Source organism: Canis aureus, chromosome 6 (assembly GCF_053574225.1).
Source record: "Canis aureus isolate CA01 chromosome 6, VMU_Caureus_v.1.0, whole genome shotgun sequence".
NCBI classification, from domain to species: domain Eukaryota; kingdom Metazoa; phylum Chordata; class Mammalia; order Carnivora; family Canidae; genus Canis; species Canis aureus.
Genome location: NC_135616.1, coordinates 16,038,740 through 16,062,450, shown reverse-complemented (window position 1 = coordinate 16,062,450; position 23,711 = coordinate 16,038,740). Strand labels below are relative to the sequence as shown.

Sequence of the window (23,711 nt, the reverse complement as noted above, 5' to 3'; positions counted from 1 at the left end):
TTTCACCGAAGAAGATATATGAATGGTTTATAAAGTCCATGAAAAGGAACTCAGCATCATTAGTCATTTGGGAAATGCAGATTAAAACCATGATGAGGATGGCAGCCCGGTGGCTCAGTGGTTTAACCCTTGCTTTCGGCCCAGGGCATGATCCTGGAGACCCGGGATCGAGTCCCACTTCGGGCTCCGTGCATGGAGCCTGCTTCTCCCTCTGCCTGTGTTTCTGCCTCTCTCTCTCTGTCTCTGTCTCTCATGAATAAATACATGAAATCTTTAAAAAAAAATCATGATGAGGGACACCTAGGTGGCTCAGTGGTTCAGTGGTTAGGCCCCTGCCTTTGGCTCAGGCCATGTTCCCAGGGTCCTAGGATTGATTCCTGCATGCAGGGAGCCCGCTTCTCCCTCTGCCTGTGTCTCTGCCTCTCTCTTTCACTCTGTGTCTCAAATAAATAAATAAATAAATAAATAAATCAATCAATCAATCAATCAATCAATCTTTAAAAAAAATAAAATAAAACCATGATGAGAGTGCCTGGGTGGCTCAGTCAGTTAGGTGTCTGGCTTCAGCTCAGGTCATAATCCCAGGATCTTGGGATAAAGCCACACATATGGCTCCCTGATCAGTGGGGAGTCTGCTTCTCCCTCTCTCCACTACTTGTGCTCTCTCTTGTGCTACAGTGGGGAGTCTGCTTCTCCCTCTCTACTTGTGCTACAGTGGGGAGTCTGCTTCTCCCTCTCCCCCTACTTGTGCTCTCTCTCAATATCTCTCTTTCGCTCAAATAAAAAAGTCTTTTTAAAAAAACATGGTAAGATATCACTACACACTCACTAGGATGGCTATAATAAAGAACTATAGATGATGTAAGTGCTGATGAGGATGTGAGGAAACTGGGACCCTCATAGATTACTGGCAGGAATGTAAAATGGTAAAGCCACTTTATTATTTTTTTTAAGATTTTATTATTTATTTATTTTTAATTAATTTATTTATTTATTTATTTATGAGAAATACAGAGAGAGAGAGAGAGAGGCAGAGACACAGGCAGAGGGAGAAGCAGGCTCCATGCAGGGAGCCTGATGTGGGACTCAATCCCGGGACCCCAGGACCACGCCTTGGGCTGAAGGCACGCTTAACCGCTGAGCCACCCAGGCCTCCCTAAAGCTACTTTAGAAAACTGTCTGCTAGCTTCTTACAATGTTAAACATAAAGTGACTATACAACCCAGCAATTCTGTTCCTAGACATGTGCCCAAGAGAAATGAAAATAAAAAGACTTTAACATGGACACTCAGAGTAGCATTATTCATAATAGCCCCAAACTGTAATCTAAGTGTCCATCAGCTGGTGAATGTGTAAACAAGATGTGCTATGCACACGCAATGGAATACTCTTTGGCAGTAAAGAGGAATGGACTATTAATACATTGCTATACCACAGATGAATCTTGAAAACATTATGCTCAGTGAAAGATGCCAGTCGCAAAAGAATACATATAGTATGATGCCATTTCTGTGAAATTCCCCAAAAAGGCGTATTTATAGAGACAGAAAAGCATAGTGATGCTTTCCTGGAGCAGAAATTGACTATAAATAGGCTCAAGGAAGTTTTTTTTTAGGTAATGGAAATGTTCTAAAACTGGGTTTTGGTGATGGTTGCACCATCATTTAAATTAATTTCTTAAATGTGTTCATTAAAAATCATTGGATTTTACGTTGAGAGTGGGTGAATTTTATGGCATGTGAGCCATCCCTGAAAGCTGCAGAGTGCTCAAAGAATAGTACTTGAATCTTGTCTTTTAGGATTAGAGAGGATATTTTTCCTATGTGTATGGGTTTGCCTGTTTGGCCACTACTTTCATGAGCCTCCTTTTTATTTATTTTATTTTTTCTTTTCCTCTTAAACTCGGAGGAAGGTTTATAATTTCCTTCTCTGTAGTTGACTCTAAAGTGGAAGGATTTTTTTAATTGGCTGCTGTGGTTTAATGCTAATCCTCCTTAAATGTGGAAGATTGGATTAGATGAGCCACTAAGGTCTTTTCCAGCCTTCGTGCTTCAAGGCATCTCTCTTTTTTCTCCATCCCCTCCTTCTCCTTTCTCTTTTCTGTGTGAAAATAAGCTCTGTTACCCTCAGTAGCAGAATATTTACCCATTCTTTGGGCCACCTACACATCAAAATGTGCTGACATTTGAAATACAGCATAATTGTTCTTAGCAATACAACATTTCCCCATGACGTCATTATGACTCTACTGAGTGCCAGCATATTCAGAAAGTGACTCAGAAGGATGTTCCATTGGCCCCAGAGGAGAATTTAGATTCTGTGGAAAAACTCAAGATACTCAGAAAGAGAGGTCATTCAGAAGCAGCTGAGGGTACTTCTTCCGTGTACCCGATGGACCCAGTCTCTACTCTTTTCCAGGGAGTTGTCATGTGAACTTCATCCCTTCCAAGGCATCCATGCTTCTCTCCCGTCCTTATCTTAGTGCCTTCTTTAGGTCTGAGAAATCTCAGCGTGGGAAAAAAGTGCCTTCTGAGTCACTTTATATTGTTACCCCTGTTATTGTTTTTTTTTAATCTGTGAATTTAAGAAATATTCTAAAAAGCTAAAAATAACAGAACATTTAGCAACTTTTTTTTTATTCCTCCTTTCAATTTGATAACTTCGGGTGTGTGAAATCTAACTTCATCTTCATAAAATCTTGGAATCCCTTCCCACTCATGAAGCATCGATACAAGAAAAAAAATGAATGAATTTAACAGGAAAGCAATGAAATGTATAGACATATAAGAAAGATGGGGCATGCTAATGGGTTTCTCTAGGAGATTTAAGTTCTCATGTGAGAATTTTTCCTGGATTGAATAGTGCCTTGTCTCATCCTTATTAACTTTAAACTGACTGGTGTTCTCAGCATCCATTGGGAAGGAGCAATTGAGGCCAGTGTGAGTTTCTGTTGAGGATGAGCCAGGAGAGAGCCGTTCCCAGAGAGCAGCTCCGCCCTCTATGGTCTTTAGAATCCAGTGTTTGCTCCCCATTTCAAAGCTGCCTCCATAAGAATGCTTTTTTCCTTTAAGCTAATGCTATAGTTGCTGCTGCCATTTTGTCCTGAGTCAGTGGTAGACCAGCAATCCAAGTTCTAGTTTATTCTCTTTATGGACCTGGGAAAGATTTTTTTGTAGCTTGTCTAGGATGTGTCTTTCAGTTTGGTTTAGTTTGTTTGTTTGTTTGTTTGTTTGTTTGTTTTGATTGGTAGTCTCATCATTCATGTGCACAGGGTGGAGATGAGGGTGGACCTCACTCTCAGGGCCATGCAGTGTGGGGTCAGCACCAGAGAATGAGTGCCTCCTTACCTAATGCACATCCCTTCCCTGACACTGTGCCGTGCTTGCCTGAGAGAGCTGTTAATTCCATGGGATTTTAAGATATACTAGATTTGTACAATTTGGGTGGTATATTTTGCTAAGATTTTATTTTTAAAGCAATCTCTATACCCAACATGGTGCTCAAGCCCAGAACCCCAAGTTTAAGAGTCACACAACTCACTGAGCCAGCCAGTGCTCCTAAATGGAAAGCTTTTTTTTTACCCCAAGTAATCTCTGCACCCAATGTCAGACTCAGACTCACAACCCTGAGATCAGATCAGGAGTCACATGCTCTACTGACTTAGCCAGCCACGGGCCCCCTTGGTGGTATTAAAAATGCCTTATATCAAAGTACATGGTCTCTCTTTGAATGGCTTTCTTTCCAGACATGATTTTACCAATCAGTCAACATTTATTAGGGAAGTCTTTGGAGTCCAGGGTGAGGGAAGTACATTGGTGTATGTACAGTGCCAGCCGAAGGCATTTTATAACCAGAGGAGGAGGTAAGAGTGACAAGGGTGAGACTATTAGAGTATATTGCTGAGCAGGGTGGTATGACTTCAGGGCTGGGAGAAGGGAAGCTCCGAGTGGGCTGAGATAGTGGAGAGATTGAACTGGCCCCTGCAAGCCCAGCTTTCCTGGGAAAAGTGAAAAATGGAAGAACGACTTTCCAGGACGAGTGGCAGGGGCCCCAAGGCAAGATGTGCAGATGGGGAAGCATTAGGAAATAAGTTTGACCAGACCAGGAAAAGAGTGTGGAAGTGTGAGGGAGAAATCAGGCTCTGGGGACGCCTGGGTGGCTCAGGGGTTAAGCGTCTGCCTTTGGCCCAGGGCATGATCCTGGAGTCCTTGGATCGAGTCCCACATCGGGCTCCCTGCATGGAGCCTGCTTGTGTCTCTGCCTCTCTCTCTCTGTGTCTCTCATGAATAAATAAATAAAATCTTAAAAAAAGAAAGAAAGAAAGAAAGAAAGAAACTAGGCTCTGAAGAGACAGATTAGGAAGCCCTAAAAGTTATGCCCCAGAGACCATGTGAACTTCTGAATGAGATAAATCATGTTGGAAATGAGTTCCAAGCATTTTGAAGGGAAATGAATCAAGGTAGTGAGAGAAGGCAACAAGGTGAAAGGTCAACCTGGCTGATAATCTGAAGCAAAATAAATTGTAGTTATTTAATCGACCATGTAAGTGTTACTTGATGTGATCAAAGAATTAGGTAACAAAGCCTCAGATCCTTTTAGAGCAGTAAGGGGTGTGTGACAATCATCTGGGTCCAGGGAGTGTTATATAGGGAAGATCACAAATGGCTCCAGGGTTTGTGGCTCGGAACTTGAGAAATCCATGGCATGACAGTCACAAATGGGTGGGAGAGATTATGGAAGAACGCCTTTGGGGAGGAAAGCTGGTGAAATATGTTTTAAATGTGTATGGTGTGTATGGTTTAGTTATAGATGTTTTAGATGCGTATGGTTTAGATTTAAAACATCTAAATGGAGTTATTTTGTGTTGGAAACATGGGGTGAAATGTAGGGGAGAGCTCAGGGCTTTGTGTGTCCGTTTGGACTTCTAGAGCAGTGGAGTTGGCATCAAGTGCATAAAGAAGTAGATGAGCTCGCTGAGGGAGTGAGAGAGTTTGACGGAGCAGAGCAAAGGGCTGGGACTTCGCTTGGGAGATACTTTGATGCCAGAGATCAGTAATGTGCAGGAGAGAGAAGTAATAGCCAAGGGGACCCCCCGGAATTTCTGTGTAGGGAAAGGAGTAAAGCAAAATGCCACCAAGAGGTCAGAGAGATCCAGATTGAGAAAAGACTAGAACAAGGACATCACTAGCCTTGGAAGAAACAGTTTTAGTAGAAGGGCAGGGTGGGAGGGGGTTGAAGATGGATCATAAATATCCAAGAATACACAAAACGCAGGAAGGAGATTGTGACTGGTGGTGGGAAGAGGGATGGCCAGATCTAGTGAAAATAACTTATTTTCTGGGGAAAGAAGGACTTTGGGCATGCTTGAAACTAGAAAAGAAGACACCAACCATACACATATTTGGAGATGCTGAAGAATGAGGGAAATTGGGAGAACAGTTTTCAGTGGGAGATGGAAGGGGTATGGGGGCTAGCTTTAGAGAAAACAACCTTTTTTCCTGAGCCTCAGTAGAAGGGCAGAGATAGATGGGAATGAGGCTTTCCCAAGAGATGTGTGGTAGGGGACTGGGATTTCAGGGGACAAGGAAAGAGCACTCACTGGCTTTGATCAGATAGCTCAGAAACGTTTCGACTCAGGTGAGTTCTGGCAGTGTTGATGTGTCTGATATTTAAGACTAAATGCTGATGACATGATCATTGATTATCAACGCATACTTCCTAAAACATTTGCCAGATTTTGAACATCCTTAATAGAATCCATTCAGAATAAAGTAGGAAACCACTCAGCAATATGACCTTCCATCTATATTACCAAAGTCTGCCTTCACTCCAGTGTAAATGCTACAGGTGGTTAATTGGAATGTTTGTCCCTTTTTGTATTTTGTGTTTGGACAGTCAAAATCCTTGCTTATTCAATGGGGTTTCATGTCCCATTGCTGCTTAGGAAGACACTTCTCCCATAGCCCGGGTAGAGGATGGGGAAACCTTCCTAGATGTGGTCCCGTGTGAGTCTTCAAACCTGGAGTCTGTGGTGGGCACAGAAATGGAACAGGCAAAAATCAAAGAAAACTATATTGCAAAATTACAAAATTCTAGAACTGGACCCAGTGTTTCAAGACACAGAGAATATATGAGATAATGTATGTGAAAATAGTAGCTGGGGAGTGACACTGTGCTACATATGCAAACACAGATCATTATTACGTAGGGTCCTCTAAACCTGGATGGACCAAGTCTGAAGTTTGACCTAGTTTTGAGTCCCAGGTCTGCCACTTCTTAGCTGGGTGCTTCATTTTGTCATCTGTAAACAAATATAATAATAATGTCTACTGTACTGAGAGGATCAAATAATATTTAGACAGCCCTTGAAGAGTGAGTGCCGACAGTTGGCAGGTCCTCCCTGGCACTGTCAACCACTAGTTTAATTCTTTCACCAAATTAACTGGTGACTTCCTGCATCTGAATTTATCATTTGTATTCCGTAGTTCTAGGTAAGTGAATTTAGCTGTGGGCAGCCTACTCTAGACTCTACTGGAAATTCAGCTTGCATGAGAACAAGGACTCTCACACATATTTAATCAGACATTGTCCAACAAAAGAAGCAATTGATGCACCATTCACAATGTTTTTAAACCTATATAAAGAGTCATTGATTCAGAACAGTTGCTAGGCCTGTGAAAATGTGTGTTTGTTGGTTTCCATGGAGACCACCCTGCTGGCTGTTCTGTGATCGGAGCCCTAATTATACACTGGGATTGCCAAGGAGCCTTCAAAGCTGTCTCTATAACAACACCTCCTTGTGTAGTAACACGACCGCCATCCTGAACTGTGTTTCCCATATAGGAGTTGCTCTTAAAAGAGAAGAGAAGTTCTGCTGGTTAAGTTTCAGCCTCCAATTGATTTATCCTTATGAAGATCCCTTAAGTGGATAAGAATTTTTCTGAGTTTTGACTGCCTGTCTCTCTGGGTTTTTTGCCAGATCTTGGAGCATGGCCTAATAATGTTTTTTCTTTTTTCAATGACATGTTGAAATTTCTCTTGACCAAGATATTGAACGAAGAAGGAATCTTGGCTATGTCAGTTTACTAGATAAAATTAAGCCTGTTTTACATATAGGATGAATTTGTAAAAGCAGTGTCAACAGATGCTGTTAGGGTTCAATGTTTGGAATTTTAAAATGTCTCTAAGACTATTGATAAAACTCTTGAGATTTCTGGTAGAATTTTTTTTTTTTTAATTTTTATTTATTTATTTTATGATAGTCACAGAGAGAGAGAGAGAGAGAGGCAGAGACACAGGCAGAGGGAGAAGCAGGCTCCATGCACCGGGAGCCCGACGTGGGATTCGATCCCGGGTCTCCAGGATCCCGCCCTGGGCCAAAGGCAGGCGCCAAACCGCTGCGCCACCCAGGGATCCCCTAGAATTTTTTTTTTTTAAAGGAATAAGTAGCAGCTTAGTGTCCTTTAAAGATTTTATTTATTTTATCATGAGAGACACACAGAGAGAGAGGCAGAGATGTAGGCAAAGGGAGAAGCAGGCTCCATGCACAGAGCCCGATGTGGGACTTGATCCCAGGACCTTTGAGCCAAAGGCAGATGCCCAACCACTGAGCCACCCAGGCATCCCCTTATTGCCCTTTAATATGGAATCATACAAATTTTATGCCCTCTAAATAACATAATTGTTTACTCCACTTAAATTTTTTTAGGTGTATTTGTAGTACAGAATTTTCAAGACTTAATTTTGAATCATATCTTGAACTTTTGAGGAGGTGACGAGTAAACACATCTTTCAGGTTCAGAAATCAGATGTCTTAGGTTCAATGTCCGGCATGCATGTGTATGTGTGGCGCGTGCGTGTGTACCCACCCACCCTCACACACACAAAGGACAGACTATGGGAAAATCCTGAGAGCAGAGTTACAATGCCCATCACGTTTTGCTCTCAGTAGATTGTCTGTGCTTAACAGAGTGTTAGTTCTCTTCCTCCTTCTCCTTCCTCCTTTGTTCCTACTATTACTCCTTCCCCTACCCCAGTTTTATTGAGATATAATTGACATATAACATTGTATTCCCTTAAAGTGCACCACATAATGATTTGATATTTGTATATATTGTGAAATGATCACTGTAATAAGTTCAGTTAACATCCATCACCTCACATAGTTACAGCAAAGTAGGGAACGCTTCATGACATTTGCATGTCATCCTTGTGCGGGGGCCACGCTAATGGTCTCAGTATCGTTCTAATTTTGGTATATATGCTGCCAAATTGGGCACAATTACTTCCTTGTAACCTCATCATTCTTGTCCTCCTCACTGTTGGGTGTGGAGAGTTCATCCCCGTCTTCCCACACTTCCTGCATGGGGAAAGGGAATCAGGGAAGAGGAGCCTCCGCACCCACCCCTTCAGTTCACCATATGAATTTCTTCCCTCTTCTCAGCCTAAGACTCCACGCCTTCTTCCTGTAACCTTGGGAAGTTCATTCGAAGGGGATCACTTTTCTCATAGCGCTTAGCGTTCCTTATGTCTTCCTCCTCTGGTGGTTATTCAGCACCATAACGCATCAGGCATGGTCTGATGAAAATTAATTATTAAACTCAATGAAGCTGTGCTGTAGAGTGACTTTTATGTCGAAAGAGTGTACTTAAAAATCTAATGACGGTTATGACCTAATTAAATCCTTTTTCTTTTTCACAGCTTAAGCAGCTATGGCAATGTGAATAACTTTTCATGGAAAATTAAAACCTAGAGGCAGAGCCTGATTTCCTTTACAGTCTAGCTGGGCAACAAAAACAGCATGTGGATGTCTTTCCATGACATCACTGTTGAAGCGACAGGAACTTGAAGTGGCAAGCTGGGGAGCTGCCTTGTTATTGTTGAGCTGTATGGAAACAGCAAAGACGTTAGTTATCTGGGAATTCTTCGTTTATGAATAAGGTTTTCCCAGAGGGCACGTGGGAGGGGAAATACACTTGTGGATTAAAGAAAAAAATTAAATTCCATTTCCTATTGTCAAAATAATTCATAGGGAAGGGAGTGATGCTAACGGATATTTTGCTATTTTGGATAAGTTTGTTATTTTCTTGTTTCCAATTATGCACTCCTAATTCTTTTCTGGGCTATTTCTAGTGCCAGTGACCATCACAGTGTTCTCTGCTGCAAAAATATGATAACAATGCTGGCTTTCACAACTTTTGGCCTGGATGAATTTGCATCAGTTCATTTACTAAGGAAATGCCTCGAATTTCTATAAATTTCCTGGCTCCGAGGTTGATGTATAATTTGAAATAACTAAAATTAAAGTGATTTTTACAACAGAAAGTCCAGTTAGTTGGGGACATTTACCAGGCATCTGTTGAAGGATGCACACTAACGTGGACCTAGTTCACTGTAGGACAGTATTGCGTAAGTAAGAGTGCTGAGCGAGTGCCTAAATATGCCGATCTTGTTTTACACAGCTTTACGGGTTTGTGCCCTCATGTCAGACATAGAGAAAGGTGGAATTCTGCATGTACCTCATCAAGTACCTCCCACAGCCCCCAATAATGTTCTTGTAATGCACACATGCCTTTCTTTGAGTGTGCCATTGTCTCCTTCTAAAGATCTCTCCGGGGCACCTGGGTGGCTCACGTTGTGATCCTGGGGTCCTGGGATGGAGTCCCACATCAGGCTCCCCAGAGGGAGCCTGCCTCTCCCTCTGCCTATGTCTCTGCCTCTCTCTGTGTGTCTCTCATGAGTAAATAAATAAAATCTTTAAAAAAGAAAAAGATCCTCTCTCCGTGTCACTAAAACTAAGTTTCCCAAGGTGTAATCGAGCCCAGGGTCATCAGCAAAGAGCTCTTCAGCCCCTGTACATGCCCAAACCAGAGGGCAGGCTGTGGGCAGAATTGAGTTGGCTGTGCCATGAAAGAAGAACTGCCATAACCAAAGCTAATAAAATGAAACAGTTCTTGGGAAATCCGAGGGAGCAGACGTTTATTATGGGAAAGCTGAGTTTTGACGCATGATAGAAAGGAATGACATGTGGATGTGAAAGACTTTTAGTGGTGTTGTTTTTGTTTATAATTGTGTCTGACTATAAGGCCAGGCAGCTCCATACCAGCAGGTTGTTATATTCAACAAGCTTATAGGATTCCAAAATAGCCAGTCAGTCAAATATGCAGCAAGAAAAGTTTTTTTCAGTCACCAATGAATTACCTGGTACCATATAGACACAACTAGTATTAGACTGTGTGTGTTGATTTTCTTTTAAGATTTTATTTATTTATTCATGAGAGACAGAGACAGAGACATAGGCAGAGGGAGAAGCAGGCTCCCTGTGGGGAGCCCGATGTGGGACTCAATCCCAGGACCCCGGGATCATGACCTGAGCTGAAGGCAGATGCTCAACCTGTGCAGCCCCCCAGTCACATCCGCCTCCAAGGAAAATTCTATCTTGTTTCTTTTCTGCCTCACCTCAGGCCATTCATTTCTGCACAATTCATTTCTGCACAATTTTCCAGGTGTGCACAATGTTTGGCCCAGATTGTGGCAGGTGATTAGTCAAGAGTTGATAAATAAAATACCCAGCACTTTCCCTCACCTCCATGTTGGGAGAGGAAAAATAAGGGCAAGCATCAGGCTAATTAGAAAAATCACAATAATCGGGTCACTCCTTCCCAGCCAGCCACCTGGGTGTCATCCTGTGAGCCCAAGGAAGGCAGGGCACATCTTACTCAAGGTTATATCCCTGACACCCGCTGAAGTGCCCAGATCTCCATAAATATGCCAAAATAATGCATAAAGGGTCCATGTTTTCCCAGATGCAGAATTTGAACTGCAAAGAATTTGGTGACTGTGAAAGCACCTCTTGTATATTTTAGCGAAAATGGAATTTGGGGCCATTGTTTTTAAGTCTCTGATTTGTCTTTTGTACAGTGATTACCACCCACACCCCACACCCCACACCCCAAAAAAGAAGCAAGATTTTACTTTTTTTTCACAGTGGGTTAGGTTTATCTTCTTGGAATTAGAACACTTTGGTTTCAAGGATCCCATCACCTGTTAATGATCTCTGCCCCCAAAAGGATTTTCTCCAGGAAAACAAATGTTTTTATTCAGATGAGCGTAAAAGATGTTCTCATGACATGGGGCCCTGCATTCTCACAGATCTTTACCTTACGAATCCAGCCGTAAGCATCATTGACACTGCTATCCCAAACTGCCAAATGTTTGTGACATTTGGCTGTGCTGTTCAGAACTCTTCCTTCTGTGTGCCTTAAACTGTTAGGATTTGGGAGCTCAGCACTTTGGGAGGGAGGGGTTTGGCAGTGATTCGGTGTCACCTTTCATCGGCGTATGCTTTGTCAGTTTTGTCTTTCACGGATGGCTAGAACTCTTGAGAAATTAGAAAAGGAGTTCACTCCAGAGCACTGGAGGGAGTGGGTGCCGTCTCATACCCCCCCAGAGCTGAGCCCATAGCCCAAGATCAGTAGTAGATACCTCATGAAAGTATTTCCTGCCCCAGCATCAGAGTTGAATAAGGCAGTGTGAACCACTTGGATCTTGTTACGTCCTGATGTATCTTCTGTCAAGTCAATGATGGTTCTTCTTTTCTTCAACTTAGTCTCAGGCCGTTGACTGTTCACTCTACGAATTATGTAAAACCTACCTGGCTTTAGTACCCATGCTTCTTATGAGGTTTTCTTTTCCCTGGAGAATTTTTTTCACTGTGCTCTGTTGGAACATGTTATATTCAGCAAGTTTATTCAGCAGAGATTTATAGAGTGATGAGACAGTAGAGCCTAGTGACAGCCCAGCTCTTGGGAGACGGAAAGACCTGGATCAGAATTTCACTCTAGCCTTGTAACCTTGGAAAGATTACTTTGCCTCTGTATGTATCAGTTTTCTCATCTGTAAAATGGGAAACACCATTATGACTTCATGGAAATGTTGCAGGAATTGTATGAAGTAATGTGTGTTGAGCATTTTACATTTGCTAGTGTGTTATTACTTGAAAAGAATGAGCCTTTCCTTCGCAGATGGAGAAATGTTTGAAGTGCTGTTTGCATTTGGGGTTCAGCTACAATTTGAGAGCTGCTGATCTGGGTTGATAGAGAGCCTTTATTTCTGCTTGGTTCTATTTTGCCATTCTAGTATTGAGAGAAATTTAAAATGTCCAGATCCAAGTGACACCGTAGGTTACAAAGTGCTTTTTTCAATTTTTCAAGTAACCCAGAGAACCTAGTTAATCATTTTGGAAGTTCTACACAGGTGTTTATTAAAAAATTGAAGAAGAGAAAAAGAAGTATCAGCCCTAAAGATTGTTGGATAGGGTCTTCTGTAGGGAAATTGCGGCTTTTGGCCTATACTAGATTAGGTGTAAGAGAATGGGGAATTGAGACAGAAGTGGTATCAACCACACACCCATCAGATTGGAACCACACACCCATCAGATTGGCTAAAGTTCTAGAAACTGACAATACCAAGTTTTGGTGAGGATGCAGAATAACATTTCGAGCTTAGAAAATACTACAGCTAGTGGTGCCTGGGTGGCTCAGTTGGTTAAATATCTGCCTTCAGCTCAGGTCATGATCCCAGAGTCCTAGGATGGACCCTGCATCGGGCTCCCTGCTCAGCAAGGAGTCTGCTTCTCCCTCTCCCTCTGCCTCTTCCTCCTGCTTGTGCTCTCTCTCTGTCAAATAAATAAATAAAATCTTAAAAATAAAATTTAAAAAACTAATAAATTTGGAAAACACTACAGCCAAACAAGGTCTATGTAATGATGGAGGAGGCCCACCCCTGGCATATACCTGAGAGAAATGAAGGCATAGATGCACATGTGCACTTCATCACTCTTATCTACTTTTAATCAACATATTTTGTCTGTAACCACTGTATTTTTAAGCTTCTTGAAAATTCTTACTGGAACAAGTCAGGGAATAAATAAAATCCCTCATCCCCTTAAAAAAAATGTTTTAAGTGAAAGACTAAAATTGAGTTCCTGAGAAATACTTTATAGCTGATTTTTTTGTTTCTTATAGAGGGGAAAACTTAAATCCAGAGAGGGGAACTGGCCTGAGGCCCCCTCAGTGAGTCTATGACACCCAGGACTACCTGACTGCTGGCCTTACAAATCCAGCTGTAAGTATCAGACACAGGCACAAACACAGGCACAGGCGCAAAAAGAGATGCCCACAAGATTGGCATGGTCTCTTCTGAGGTCCAGTCCACGGTCACCCCTGGCATGCTGATCAAACCATGTACCCCATCATCCTAGAACCAGCTGCCCATCATCCTTTAGGAATAGGATTCTCCATGGGATTTTTTTCAGTACCTTGCTAGGAAAAAGGGGTTCCCAACTATTGTTTCTCTCTCTGTCTCTCTGTTTCTCTCTCTCTCTCTCTCTCTCTCTCTCTCTCTCTCTCTCTCGGTTTTCTTTCAGCTTTAAGGGTGACCACTACTCGCCTGCCTTCGGCCCAGGGTGTGATCCTGGGATCCGGGATCGAGTCCCACATCGAGCTCCCCGTGGGGAGCCTGCTTCTCCTTCTGCCTGTGTCTCTGCCTCTGTCTGTCTCTCAATCTGTGTCTCTCATGAATAAATAAATAAATCTTTAAAAAAAAAAAGGAGGGGGTGGCCACTACTCACCTCACACTTTGTGCTCTGGTCAATACCCAGTGGCTTGGAGTTTGCTGACTTGTTGGTACTGTTCCTTCTATGTCGAAAGCCCTTCCCCAACTTCCTCTCTGGGTAATTCTTATTTGTCCAACATGAACACAGGCATCATCTCGAAGTTCCATTGAAACGACTCCCGTGGTGGCCTCTAGAAGCAGCTGGCCTACACAGGGCTCCGTGAGGGCAGGTTCTGGCCTGTCGCGCTCTCCTCCCTGGTGCCTAGGGAGGTGTGCAGTGCGTGTCATTCAGCCTCTGCTTCATTCCAGCAATAACTCAAAGCCCTTTTCATTTTTCACTTCTGATTTGGTGAGAACTGCTTCTGAAACAGTTAGTCATTGTTTTTTTAACTTTCACTTTTTTAAACTCTCCAAAAGAGCAAGGAATAATGTCTCAGCTTGGGCTGCCATTACAAAATACCACTGACTGGGCGGCTGGAGGAACAGATATTTATTCTTCACAGTTTTGGAGGCTGCAAGTCTGTGATGAAGGTGCTGGCAGGGTTGGTGTCTGGAGGGAGTGCTCTCCCTGGGTTGCAGATGGCCACCTTCTAGCTGTGTCTTTACACAGCAGAGAGAGAGGGAGAGAGAAAGAGGGAGAGAGAGGGCAAGCTCTGTGGTCTCTTCTTATAAGGTCACTAAGCCTATCATGAGGACCCCCCCACTCCACCCTGTCATGACCCCATCCAACCCCAGTTCCCTTCCAAAGGCCCCAGCTCCATATACGATCACATTGGACATTAGGCTTCAACATATGAACAGGGAAGGCAGACATAGTTCAGTCCATAGCAGAAGAGCTCACTGACATTTTTTCAGTGTGTGCCAAGCTTACAGCAAGAGCTGAAAGCCTTCGTGGTTTGTGTAAATCCCTCAAGCGGAATTGAGCTGTTGGGATGACTCTTGCGCAAGCTTTGTGCATTCCTCAGGAGTTCTCACTCTCAGGTCTTGCAAAACTGAGTGTGACCAGACCTGGAACCAGGACACAGCCTGTGACGTCATGGCCTCACTTCTCCCAACTGATACTTCTCCAGGAATTGTTGGGCTTAAGGAAGGAGGCAGGTTTAAAGCTGCAAAGAGTTTTTTTGCAAAATGGGCGCTATGTTTCTTTAAACACTGCAAGGAGGTCTTGATGTATATCTGCTGGCAAATCTGTTCTTTCCCTCCATTATTACTAAGGATAACAATAGTATGAATTGAACTTATATCAAAAGGAGATGAAAACATCCTCAGGCCTTGGAGTAAATATAATTATGGTGCCTTTCTTTAAAGCTCCTTTGAGCTTCAATTTATTTCATTTCTAAAAATAAACTGCAGAGATTAGATCTATCCTTTGAGTGAATCCAAACAACTCAGAAAATTAAACACCTTAGCCACATCCCTTCCTTTCCAGAAGCACAGAGCACTGTTTAGCTTGGGAGACATAAAACTTCTCAATCAGCAGGACAAAATTTTAAAAATAACTTTGGCAGAAAGCAGTCATTTTAAAAGTAAGTCTGTCAGTAGACGAGTACATTTACTGAATAAAATGAAACTGAGAATGTTGAGAAAAAAGTACCAGGATGAAGAATCTATTGACTCCACACCAAGCTGTCTCTGAATTGAGTCTGCGACAAAGTTAGGGTAGTCTCAGATTCTCCATTCATCTTCAACAATCGGATGTTCTAAGGATGACAGCATTATTTTGCTCTTTATATTGCTTGGCAAAGAAGCAGTACTTGGCATATTTACAGCCTCTTTACTTAAAAAATAAGTATATGATAGGAAATCAGATAAACCAGGTATTTTAGGATGAGCTGAAATGGAATGCCCATGAAGAGAAAAGGATAAACAAAACCCTCCAAAGGTGCCAGGAAGCACATCGGTGCACATATTAACCTGGCCGCTTGAGAAACGTGAATACTGAAGAGAAAAGTCTGACACCCAGCCTGGGGAAGAGCTAGTACCTTGTAAAACTGTGCCGGGAAGTTGCAAGTCCAAGAGCAAAAAAATGTCCAAAGGGCCACAGATATTTGAAGTTATAACCAAAGGACTAGAATTGGATGGTATGACAAGACACATGGGTATTTTCAGTACATAGTGTGTGTTGGAAAGTTCAAAGTTTTGATACTTAAACTCTACTGCCCACTCTTCCCTTTTTGGGATGTAGACTAATAGCATACATACACAAGGAATAGTAGGCAAGTGGGGAAATAAAGTTGAGCTGAAAATGTTAAGCTCAATGAAATGTTGAAAATGTTTAGAGACTTAAGGCTTTCTGCTCCTTATAGGAGGCATGGTTTCCACCCCATCTTCCATTCCCACCACCAACAAGTGGAGACAGACTCCAGGGAATTTTACGCATGGATTCAAGTGAAGAGAGATACCATGTAGAGTCTGGGGTTTGTGTGTAAAGCACTAGAATCCCACTAACTAGTGTAGTGAGCCTCAGTAAACATATAGCAAGATGAGTAGGTCTTCCCATCAGAGTGAACTTGGATGAGAATAAAAAGCCAGGAGGCAGAAGAGTTTCCTTCCCCCATGGGCAGAGAGAATCATGAGGAAGAACCTTAATGTTCCTCTCACCACCAGCTGCCTAATTAATCCTCATCAATTGCATCATACCTGAAACTATCTGAAGAGAAAGTGATTGTGCCTTTGAGCAAGTCCTGTTGCCCCAGGCTGATTGTGTGTGTGTGTGTGTGTGTGTGTGTATCATATACATATATATGATCCAAGTATATGTATATATGCATATACACATATATATGATCCTAGGCTATGATAAAAGAACAAAGGTAATTAAAATTATAATGAATGAGTTAATAAGATTGTCACTGATCAGGAAAATGTTCAGAACAAGTCAGATAAAGCCTCCCCACCTTGCCTTACCATGACATCCAAGGAGGCTCTAGGGAAATAGTGGTTAGCCAAGCTTAGTTTGAAAACCAGTAGCTTACCATTTCTCTGGGTCTCAGTTTTCTTATCTATGTAATAAATGGAAACCTTTCACTTCAGAGTAGAATGTTGTACATTGTGACAGGCCAGCATTCAACTGAAACAACTAGGGGGGGGAAGCAAATGAATTGCAAGAATCATGTTTTTTAAGGAAATCAGAGGGGTGCCTGGGACGCTCAGGTGGTTAAGCATCTGACTCTTGATCTCAGTTTGGGTCTTGATCTCAGGGTCGTGAGTTCAAGCCCTGTGTTGGGTTCCACACCAGGCATACAGCCTACTTAAATAAGAAAAGGAAATCAGAGACCAATGAAAGCAATGAGAGCCACAGTAAATAAATTTCCAGAGAAGGAAGGACTCTTCCTAGGTATACTGAGAAGCACAAGCTCTTTTCTTCAAGGTAGTTGGGGAGGGGGAGGATACTTGCTGATTCTGGGTGGGGGATAAGGATCTGACTTGGCCCAAGAAGAGGACATATTCTATGGGAAAGGGAAACTAGCAGAGCATTTGCAGTCATGGAATTGGTGTGATGGATTGGAAACTAGAGGAACCCCCAAAGGCAAGTCCAGTATTCCCATGAGCCATTTGCTGAGTTCTGGATCAGCTCAGGAGGCTGCAGGCTGGCCCAGAAAGGCAAAATGAAAACTCTCATGGTATTGGGGTGCTTATGAGACAAAATTCTGCTAGAAGTAGGAGCCCATAGCAAATAATACGATAAGTCTTCCCCTAAAGACAGTTGCTGGGTTTTGAACCTATGTGGGATGGGAAGCTCAAATGCTAAGGCCAGAATTTCTGAAAGGCAGTACTTTCAGGGACCAGGAGATAGAGATCCACCAAGCTCTTAAATGCCATCCCTGAAGGACTATATAAAGTAGAGCCTTAGTAGAGCTTCAGCCCACCTCATTGGATTGAGCCCTCATCCTAGAAAAGAGGACACCACTTCCTGGTGGAAGCAGTCATCTGGAGCCTCTACAGTTCCTTTACACACTGTCCAAGACACAAAGTTATAGACAAGTGAGGAGGCGGGAAACCTGACTAATAATCAAGTGGGAAAAAAACCATAGGAACGGAGCTACAAATAATCCAGATGTTGGAGCGAACAGTAACTTCAAGATGACTGTGGATACTAGGTTAAAGAAAAGAAAACATGAATAAAATGATTGGAGAGTTTCAACACAAAATTGAAACCGGTGAAAAGAAAGTTTTTATTGGGTGTGTGAAATTATTAACATATTGGATGGGTCTAAGAGCAGTTACAGCCTGCCTTTCCTTGGAGATGTGGCAGTGCCAAGCAGTCCTGTACCAGCTGGACAGAGTAGTTCTTGAGCCAGCGCTGGAGTTGAAGAGTGTAATGCAGAACTCCACGTTTGAATATGAAAACAAGTCACCTGGCTCTCTGTTCAAATGTACATGTTGTTCAGTAGCTCTGGGGTGAGGCCTAATATTCTGCATTTCCTGCAGGCTCCCAGGTGGCATTGGTGGCAAGGGCATGCAAGACATCTGTTCTTCTGTGTGCCCAGCACTTTCCCTCTTTCCTCCAAGAAAATGTTCCATCCTTCATTCCAACTATGAAGTTCAAGGGTGAACTTCCACCTTCTTTCATTATTCTGTCCACCCCACCCCCACCCCCACCCCCTCCCCGGCCATGGTCAGTTGGTCCAGGAGACAATCAGAATCTTTCCTGGTATTTTTGGTCTTGGAACCTGAGTGAGCTAGTTGCAAATCCTCCCCCGCGGAGCTCTTTCTAGACTCTTGGAGGTAACTGGGCAAAGAAGCAGAGATGAGGAGCAGAGAGTGTCTCCAGTCTGGGTTCCAACTGCCCCTAATATATGAAAAGGGATTTAAAAATAAACAAGAGTGTCTCCCAAATTATCATATGATCTCACTCATATGTGGAATTTAAGAAACAGAACAGAGGATCATAGGGGAAGAGAGGAAAAAATAAAACAAGACGAAATCAGAGAGGGAGACAAACCATAAGAGACTCTTAATCATAGGAAACAGAGTGTTGCTGGAGGGGATGGATGGGGTGGCATGGACATTAAGGAGGGGGCAGGGTGGGCAGCCCAGGTGGCTCAGCGGTTTAGTGCCCTCTTCAGCCCAGGGCGTGATCCTGGAGACCCGGGATCGAGTCCCATGTTGGGCTCCCTGCATGGAGCCTGCTTCTCCCTCTGCCTGTGTCTCTGCCTCTGTGTGTCTGTGTGTGTGTGTGTGTGTCTCTCATAAATAAATAAATAAAATCTTTAAAAAAAAAAAGGGCACGGGATGTAAGGAACACTGAGTATTCTATAAAACTGATGAACTGACTGACCTCTACCTCTGAAACTAATAATATACTATATATCAATTAATTGAATTTAAATACAAAAAATATAAAAAATAAAAATAAACAAGATTATGACTTATCAGCTCGGATAACTACTGAGTTCTGGAAAATGTATCAGCCACTTACCATATGTAGGTCTCTGTTGGTAGATCCTCAACATACAAAGATGAACGGCGCCCGCCTGGTTGGGGAGACCACACGTTTCCATAGTTTGGTGTGTGCAGTGCCAAGGGGTATGGAAGCGACTGGAAGAGGTGCCTGATCCACTCAGATGTGTGGAAGGAGTGAAGGGCAGGTTCAGAAAAGTTTTTAGGGGCGCCTGGGTGGCTCAGTCGGTTAAGCATCCAGCTTCTGACTCTGACTCAAGTCATGATCTCAGGGTCCTGGGATCGAGCCCTGTTTCAGCTTCGCGCTCAGTGGAGAGTCTACTTGAGGATTCTCTCTCTCTCCCTCTCCCTGTACCCTTCCCCACTCACGCTCGTGTGCATGCTCCCCCCTCTAAAATAAATAAATCTTAATAAAAAGCTGTAAAAGATTTCTAGAAAAGGATTTTCAAAAAGTGAGCGGGAATTGTCTGTGGAGGCCTATGAAACTGTTCCAGGCAGAGGGACTTTGTTGAGCAAACATGATGGTCTAAAACCGTGTTTGGAACCCTACAACTAGCTTAAGCAGGAGGGTCGGGCCTTTTCTATGTGCTGCGATCCATCCCTTTCTTCTTAAGTCGTATGTATTTAAGCAACAACAGCAAAGCAATAACAAACACCAAGCCTGACTCTGATCCCCCCTCACCCCAAATGCACGACTGTCTGGCAGGTTCCCACCAACAACCATTCCCCTTTCTTCTTCCCTTAGACAAACAGAAAATTTGTCTTAGGATCGAAATGAATGTTTAAAAAACAAGCCTGATCTGCTTTAAATACCAAAATCTGCTTCAATAACACAGAGGTTGTGACATCCGTGGACAAAGCCAGGAAGTTCAAAGCCCCGCTGCCCGACACAATGTATTGAGCTCTGCTGTTGTTGGCATCTCTCAGCCCACGGCTGGTCCTGGTGTTTGTTGTTCAGATCTGAGTGTGCGACGGAGACATTCCTCAGACCACAGGACTCTTTCTTCTATGGGGAAAAATGTGTGTTTTTAAACATGCTTTCTGAAAGCAGGAACAACAATTGCTAGGAATGGCTGCTACTGAAGTCTCTTGAATGGCAAGTGCCAAGAGTAATTCAAAGTCTAGAGCAGATTTTAGCTGTTTTAAAGGGTTAAAAAAAAAGTTTACACGTTTACTGACATCCAAACCCCGAACTTTTTCATCATCTAAAGCTGAAACCCTGTCCCCGTTAACACTAACTCCCCACTTCCAGTCTCCCCCCCTCCCCCCCCTCCAGCCCAGGGTCTGGTCACTTCCATTCTACTTTCTGTCTCTATAACTGTGACTACTCTAGGTAGCTCATGTAAGTGGAACGCTACAATATTTGTCCTTCTGTATCTGGCTTATTTCGCCTACTATAATGTCTTTAGAGTTCTTGTGTCCAAATTGCCTTCCTTTTAAAGGCTAAATAATTATGCACCACATTTTGCCTGTGCGTTCATCCATTGATGGATACTTGGGTTGCTTCCAAATTTGGGCTATTGTGAATAATGCTGCTATGAACATGGGTTTGCAAATATCTGTTGGAGTCCCTGCTTTCAGTGGATTCTTTTTTTTTTTTTTTCCAAGAAAACTATATGGAGGGGTGCCTGGCTGGCTCAGTCAGTAGAGCATGTGACTCTTGATCTCAGGGTTGTAAGTGCAAGCCCCACATTAGGCATAGAGATTACTTAAAAAATAAAATCTTAAAAAAAAGAAAGCCGTATGGAGGTGATGTGGATGGGCCCTTTCTTGTTTTTGGCTGTGAGAGAAGGCTGACCTGGGAGGCAGGGCGTTGGTTCTACTCCTCACTGCTCTGAGGTCCCAGGCCCCTGGAGCCTCTATCTCTTGGCCACAGGTCCCCCACCCCTGATCTTGGGGAGTCCCTTCCACCTCTCAGGTCCTTCCCCTAGGTAACCACGTGTAGGACACTCTGCACTCAGACATGCACCCTCAGCTACTTCTGGCTTTCGTTTGTTCCTTGGTGGAACTGGAAGTGGAATGGACCCTTGGCATGAGCAGGTGTATCATTCCCACTTTGGAGGATTCTTGAGCAGCCTTGATGGCCCATGGCATATAGAAATCTTTCACTTTGCTGAGGCATGAATTTGAACCTCACACATGGTGAGGTTGGTGTGTGGGTGCAAGTCACTTAGTGGGCAAGTTGGCCTGGCTGACTGCCCAGTGTCTGCCTCTCGGTGAGGCGTTGCTGGCCGCTACTAATCCCATCTTCAGCAATGACTTTTGTGAAGAGGCAGAGCTTTGGTGAGTGAGTGAGTGTGTGTGTGTGTGTGTGTGTGTGTGTGTGTGACAGAGAGAGAGAGACACACACACACACACACACGGAGGGAGGGAGGGAGAAAATGCCTCTAATGCTGACTGCTTGAGCTGGCAATGGAAGCAAAAAAAAGTAGAGAAGCCTATGATAGAAGCCTAATGGTTCCTACTGAATAGATCACAAAGTGGTCCGTTGAACTTCACAGTAGCTCTGTAGTGTAGACAACTTCACTATACATTCACTATAGCAATAAGACACACCTATTTGTGAAATTTTAGTGAGTGTCTCAGCCAGCAGAAAATGTGCTCATTGAGAGATAAAACTTTAGAAAAGTTTGAAAAAGTGCCTCAGGAGAAAAGCAAGAGACTGTACAAACATTTCCAGGAAGCAGCACATGGCAAAGGCACCAGTGTGGCTCCTAAACCAATCTTACTTTCAAGTAAGGGCTGGTTTGGAAGTTTTAAGAAGTGTTTTTCTTGGCAAAAGGTGCAGTTAATAGGAATAAGCAGGCCAGTTGTCTATCTCACGGCAGACAGGATTAGTCCTGAGCTAAAGAAGTGCACAGAGGAAGGGAGGCGCGTGTCCCAGGCTGTGAGGACTCCAGAGTGTGTGGGGGGTGGCGGCCTCACACGCCAGATGGAAGCTGTGGAGAGATTCAATCAGAGAATAAGGAATGAGTCCATCAGAGAAGGCCTTGAAAAGCTGGTATAAAGGGGCAAAGGGCCTAAAAACAATGGTGAAGAATGAGGAAAGGCCAGTTGAATCCTTCATCAATTTAGTGAGGTGTTCCGTTGCACCAAGCTGCCAACATCACGGCCATCCATCAGAACCGAGCCTATTTCAGCGGTTCTAAGAAATCCCCATTGGCTCCATCCCAGGAAATATCCAAGAAGCAGCAAAAGTAAAGAGGGATTAACAAACTTAACTTTGGTTAAGACTAAGGAAGGAAAAATAAAAAAGAAAATGACAATAAAAATAAGAATAAAACATAAGGTAACAAACATGGGTGCAAATGAGAAAAAATAGTATTGCTTTCCAAATAGCGAAATGTGAATGAGTTAGAAAACCTAGATGAAACACATTTTTGGAAAAAGTGAAAATGACAGACTTGAATCAAGGAAAATGGAAGATTTGGTTAAGACAGTGGCTGTTAAAGGCCAGCCCCAACTAGAAGGTCCATCCAGGTCCAAAGCATTCAAGTCAGAGTTAACATCCTCAGTAAAGATCACCTTCATCCTTTATTAGGAAGGGAAGCAGGGAAGCGGATGCACTAACTTGATGTGGTCGGTATAACCTTGTTCCCAAAACCCGACAGTTGCATGGAAAGCTAATAAAATTTTGAGATCCTTTCAGTTATGACCATAGATGCGAAGGTCCTAAGTATAATGTTAAACGAAATGGGGGAGGATAGGAGAAGAACAGCTGCCACTCACCCTGTTGTTGAAGATACCTGCCCCCCACTCCCACCCCCAGCACTTTGATAAACCTCTTTCTCCATGCACGTTCTTTGGGTTTTGCTTTGCAATTGTCTCACTGACCTGGTCGCCACCTCATTCTTGTTCCTGAAGAAAACACAGGTCTGTTTTGCTGTCGTGTTTTTTTGCTGTAAATCAGTAAAAGAAGCAAAGAGAGAGGGACCTCAAGTGGGTAAATTATACAGGTTCTACAGCCTCACAGGGTTTCTGTACTGTTTATATTTGCAGACTTTTTTTTTGAAATGGTAAATGAATGAGGGTGAGACTCGTTAAATGTACTCCTTCCTTCTGACCACCTGGTTGCTGCCTGATTCCCAGCTTGGAGACCCTAAGAGAGGCCTCTAGGACAGCATGAGTCCCCTTGAGTGAGGTGACATTTCACATTTCCCAGAGTGTCCAGCCTGAGGGACCCATTCCATGATGACTCCCTGCTCCTTCTCACTGCAAGAAAGCATGTCCTTAGGCTCACCTTCCCAATGGAAGCCAACTCGCATTTTAGAATACAGAATTCTGGGGAAAAAACATCTTTTCCTGAGCAGGCATTCCAAGTGGTGACAGAGTTGGGTCTTTGGTTCACACACACTCTTTGTGCCAACCGTTTAGTGATACTATGGGAGTGTGAGTCCCTTTAATGCCATTCCTAAGAGACTTTTCTGTCATTTCTAGCTCTGAGAGATGCAGGGATAACCTCTTCCCTCTTTTGGCTTTTAGGTATTTGCAAATAATTTTTTAAAGTTTATTTATTTTTTTAGTAATCTCGGCACCCAACGAGGGGCTCAAACTCATGACCCTGAGATCAAGAGTCACACGCTCCTCTAACTGAGCCAGCCAGTGCCCCTGCAAATAATTAATTAATGATTTAATTGTTCCCTCCCCCAGGCAGCACCTGGTTTCTTAGAACTTATATCATGGGCCAGAAAAAC

General features: G+C 43.2%; 1 protein-coding gene and 1 non-coding gene across 17 annotated transcripts in view; one reads left to right on the top strand and one right to left on the bottom strand.

Annotated features, from left to right (window-relative positions):
- SLC35D4 (solute carrier family 35 member D4) overlaps positions 1 to 23,711 on the top strand; it is a 111,890-nt gene that overhangs the window by 76,628 nt on the left and 11,551 nt on the right. For 2 of the 16 annotated variants that reach the window (XR_013381281.1, XR_013381282.1), the window contains exon 13: positions 13,026 to 13,125. The exons of 13 other annotated variants lie outside the window; for them this stretch is intronic. Coding sequence is in view for 1 of the 3 variants with exons in the window: in XM_077900262.1 (XP_077756388.1) it covers positions 13,026 to 13,085 (60 nt within the window). In the remaining 2 variants the exon portion in view is untranslated. Of the gene's footprint in view, positions 1 to 13,025; positions 13,126 to 13,426; positions 13,570 to 23,711 lie in introns of those variants that run through there. One more of the 16 variants, XM_077900262.1, reaches the window with a different exon arrangement.
- On the bottom strand, positions 8,172 to 8,279 carry LOC144316667 (U6 spliceosomal RNA). Its single transcript, XR_013382589.1, has one exon. It is a non-coding gene; the product is annotated as a U6 spliceosomal RNA (small nuclear RNA).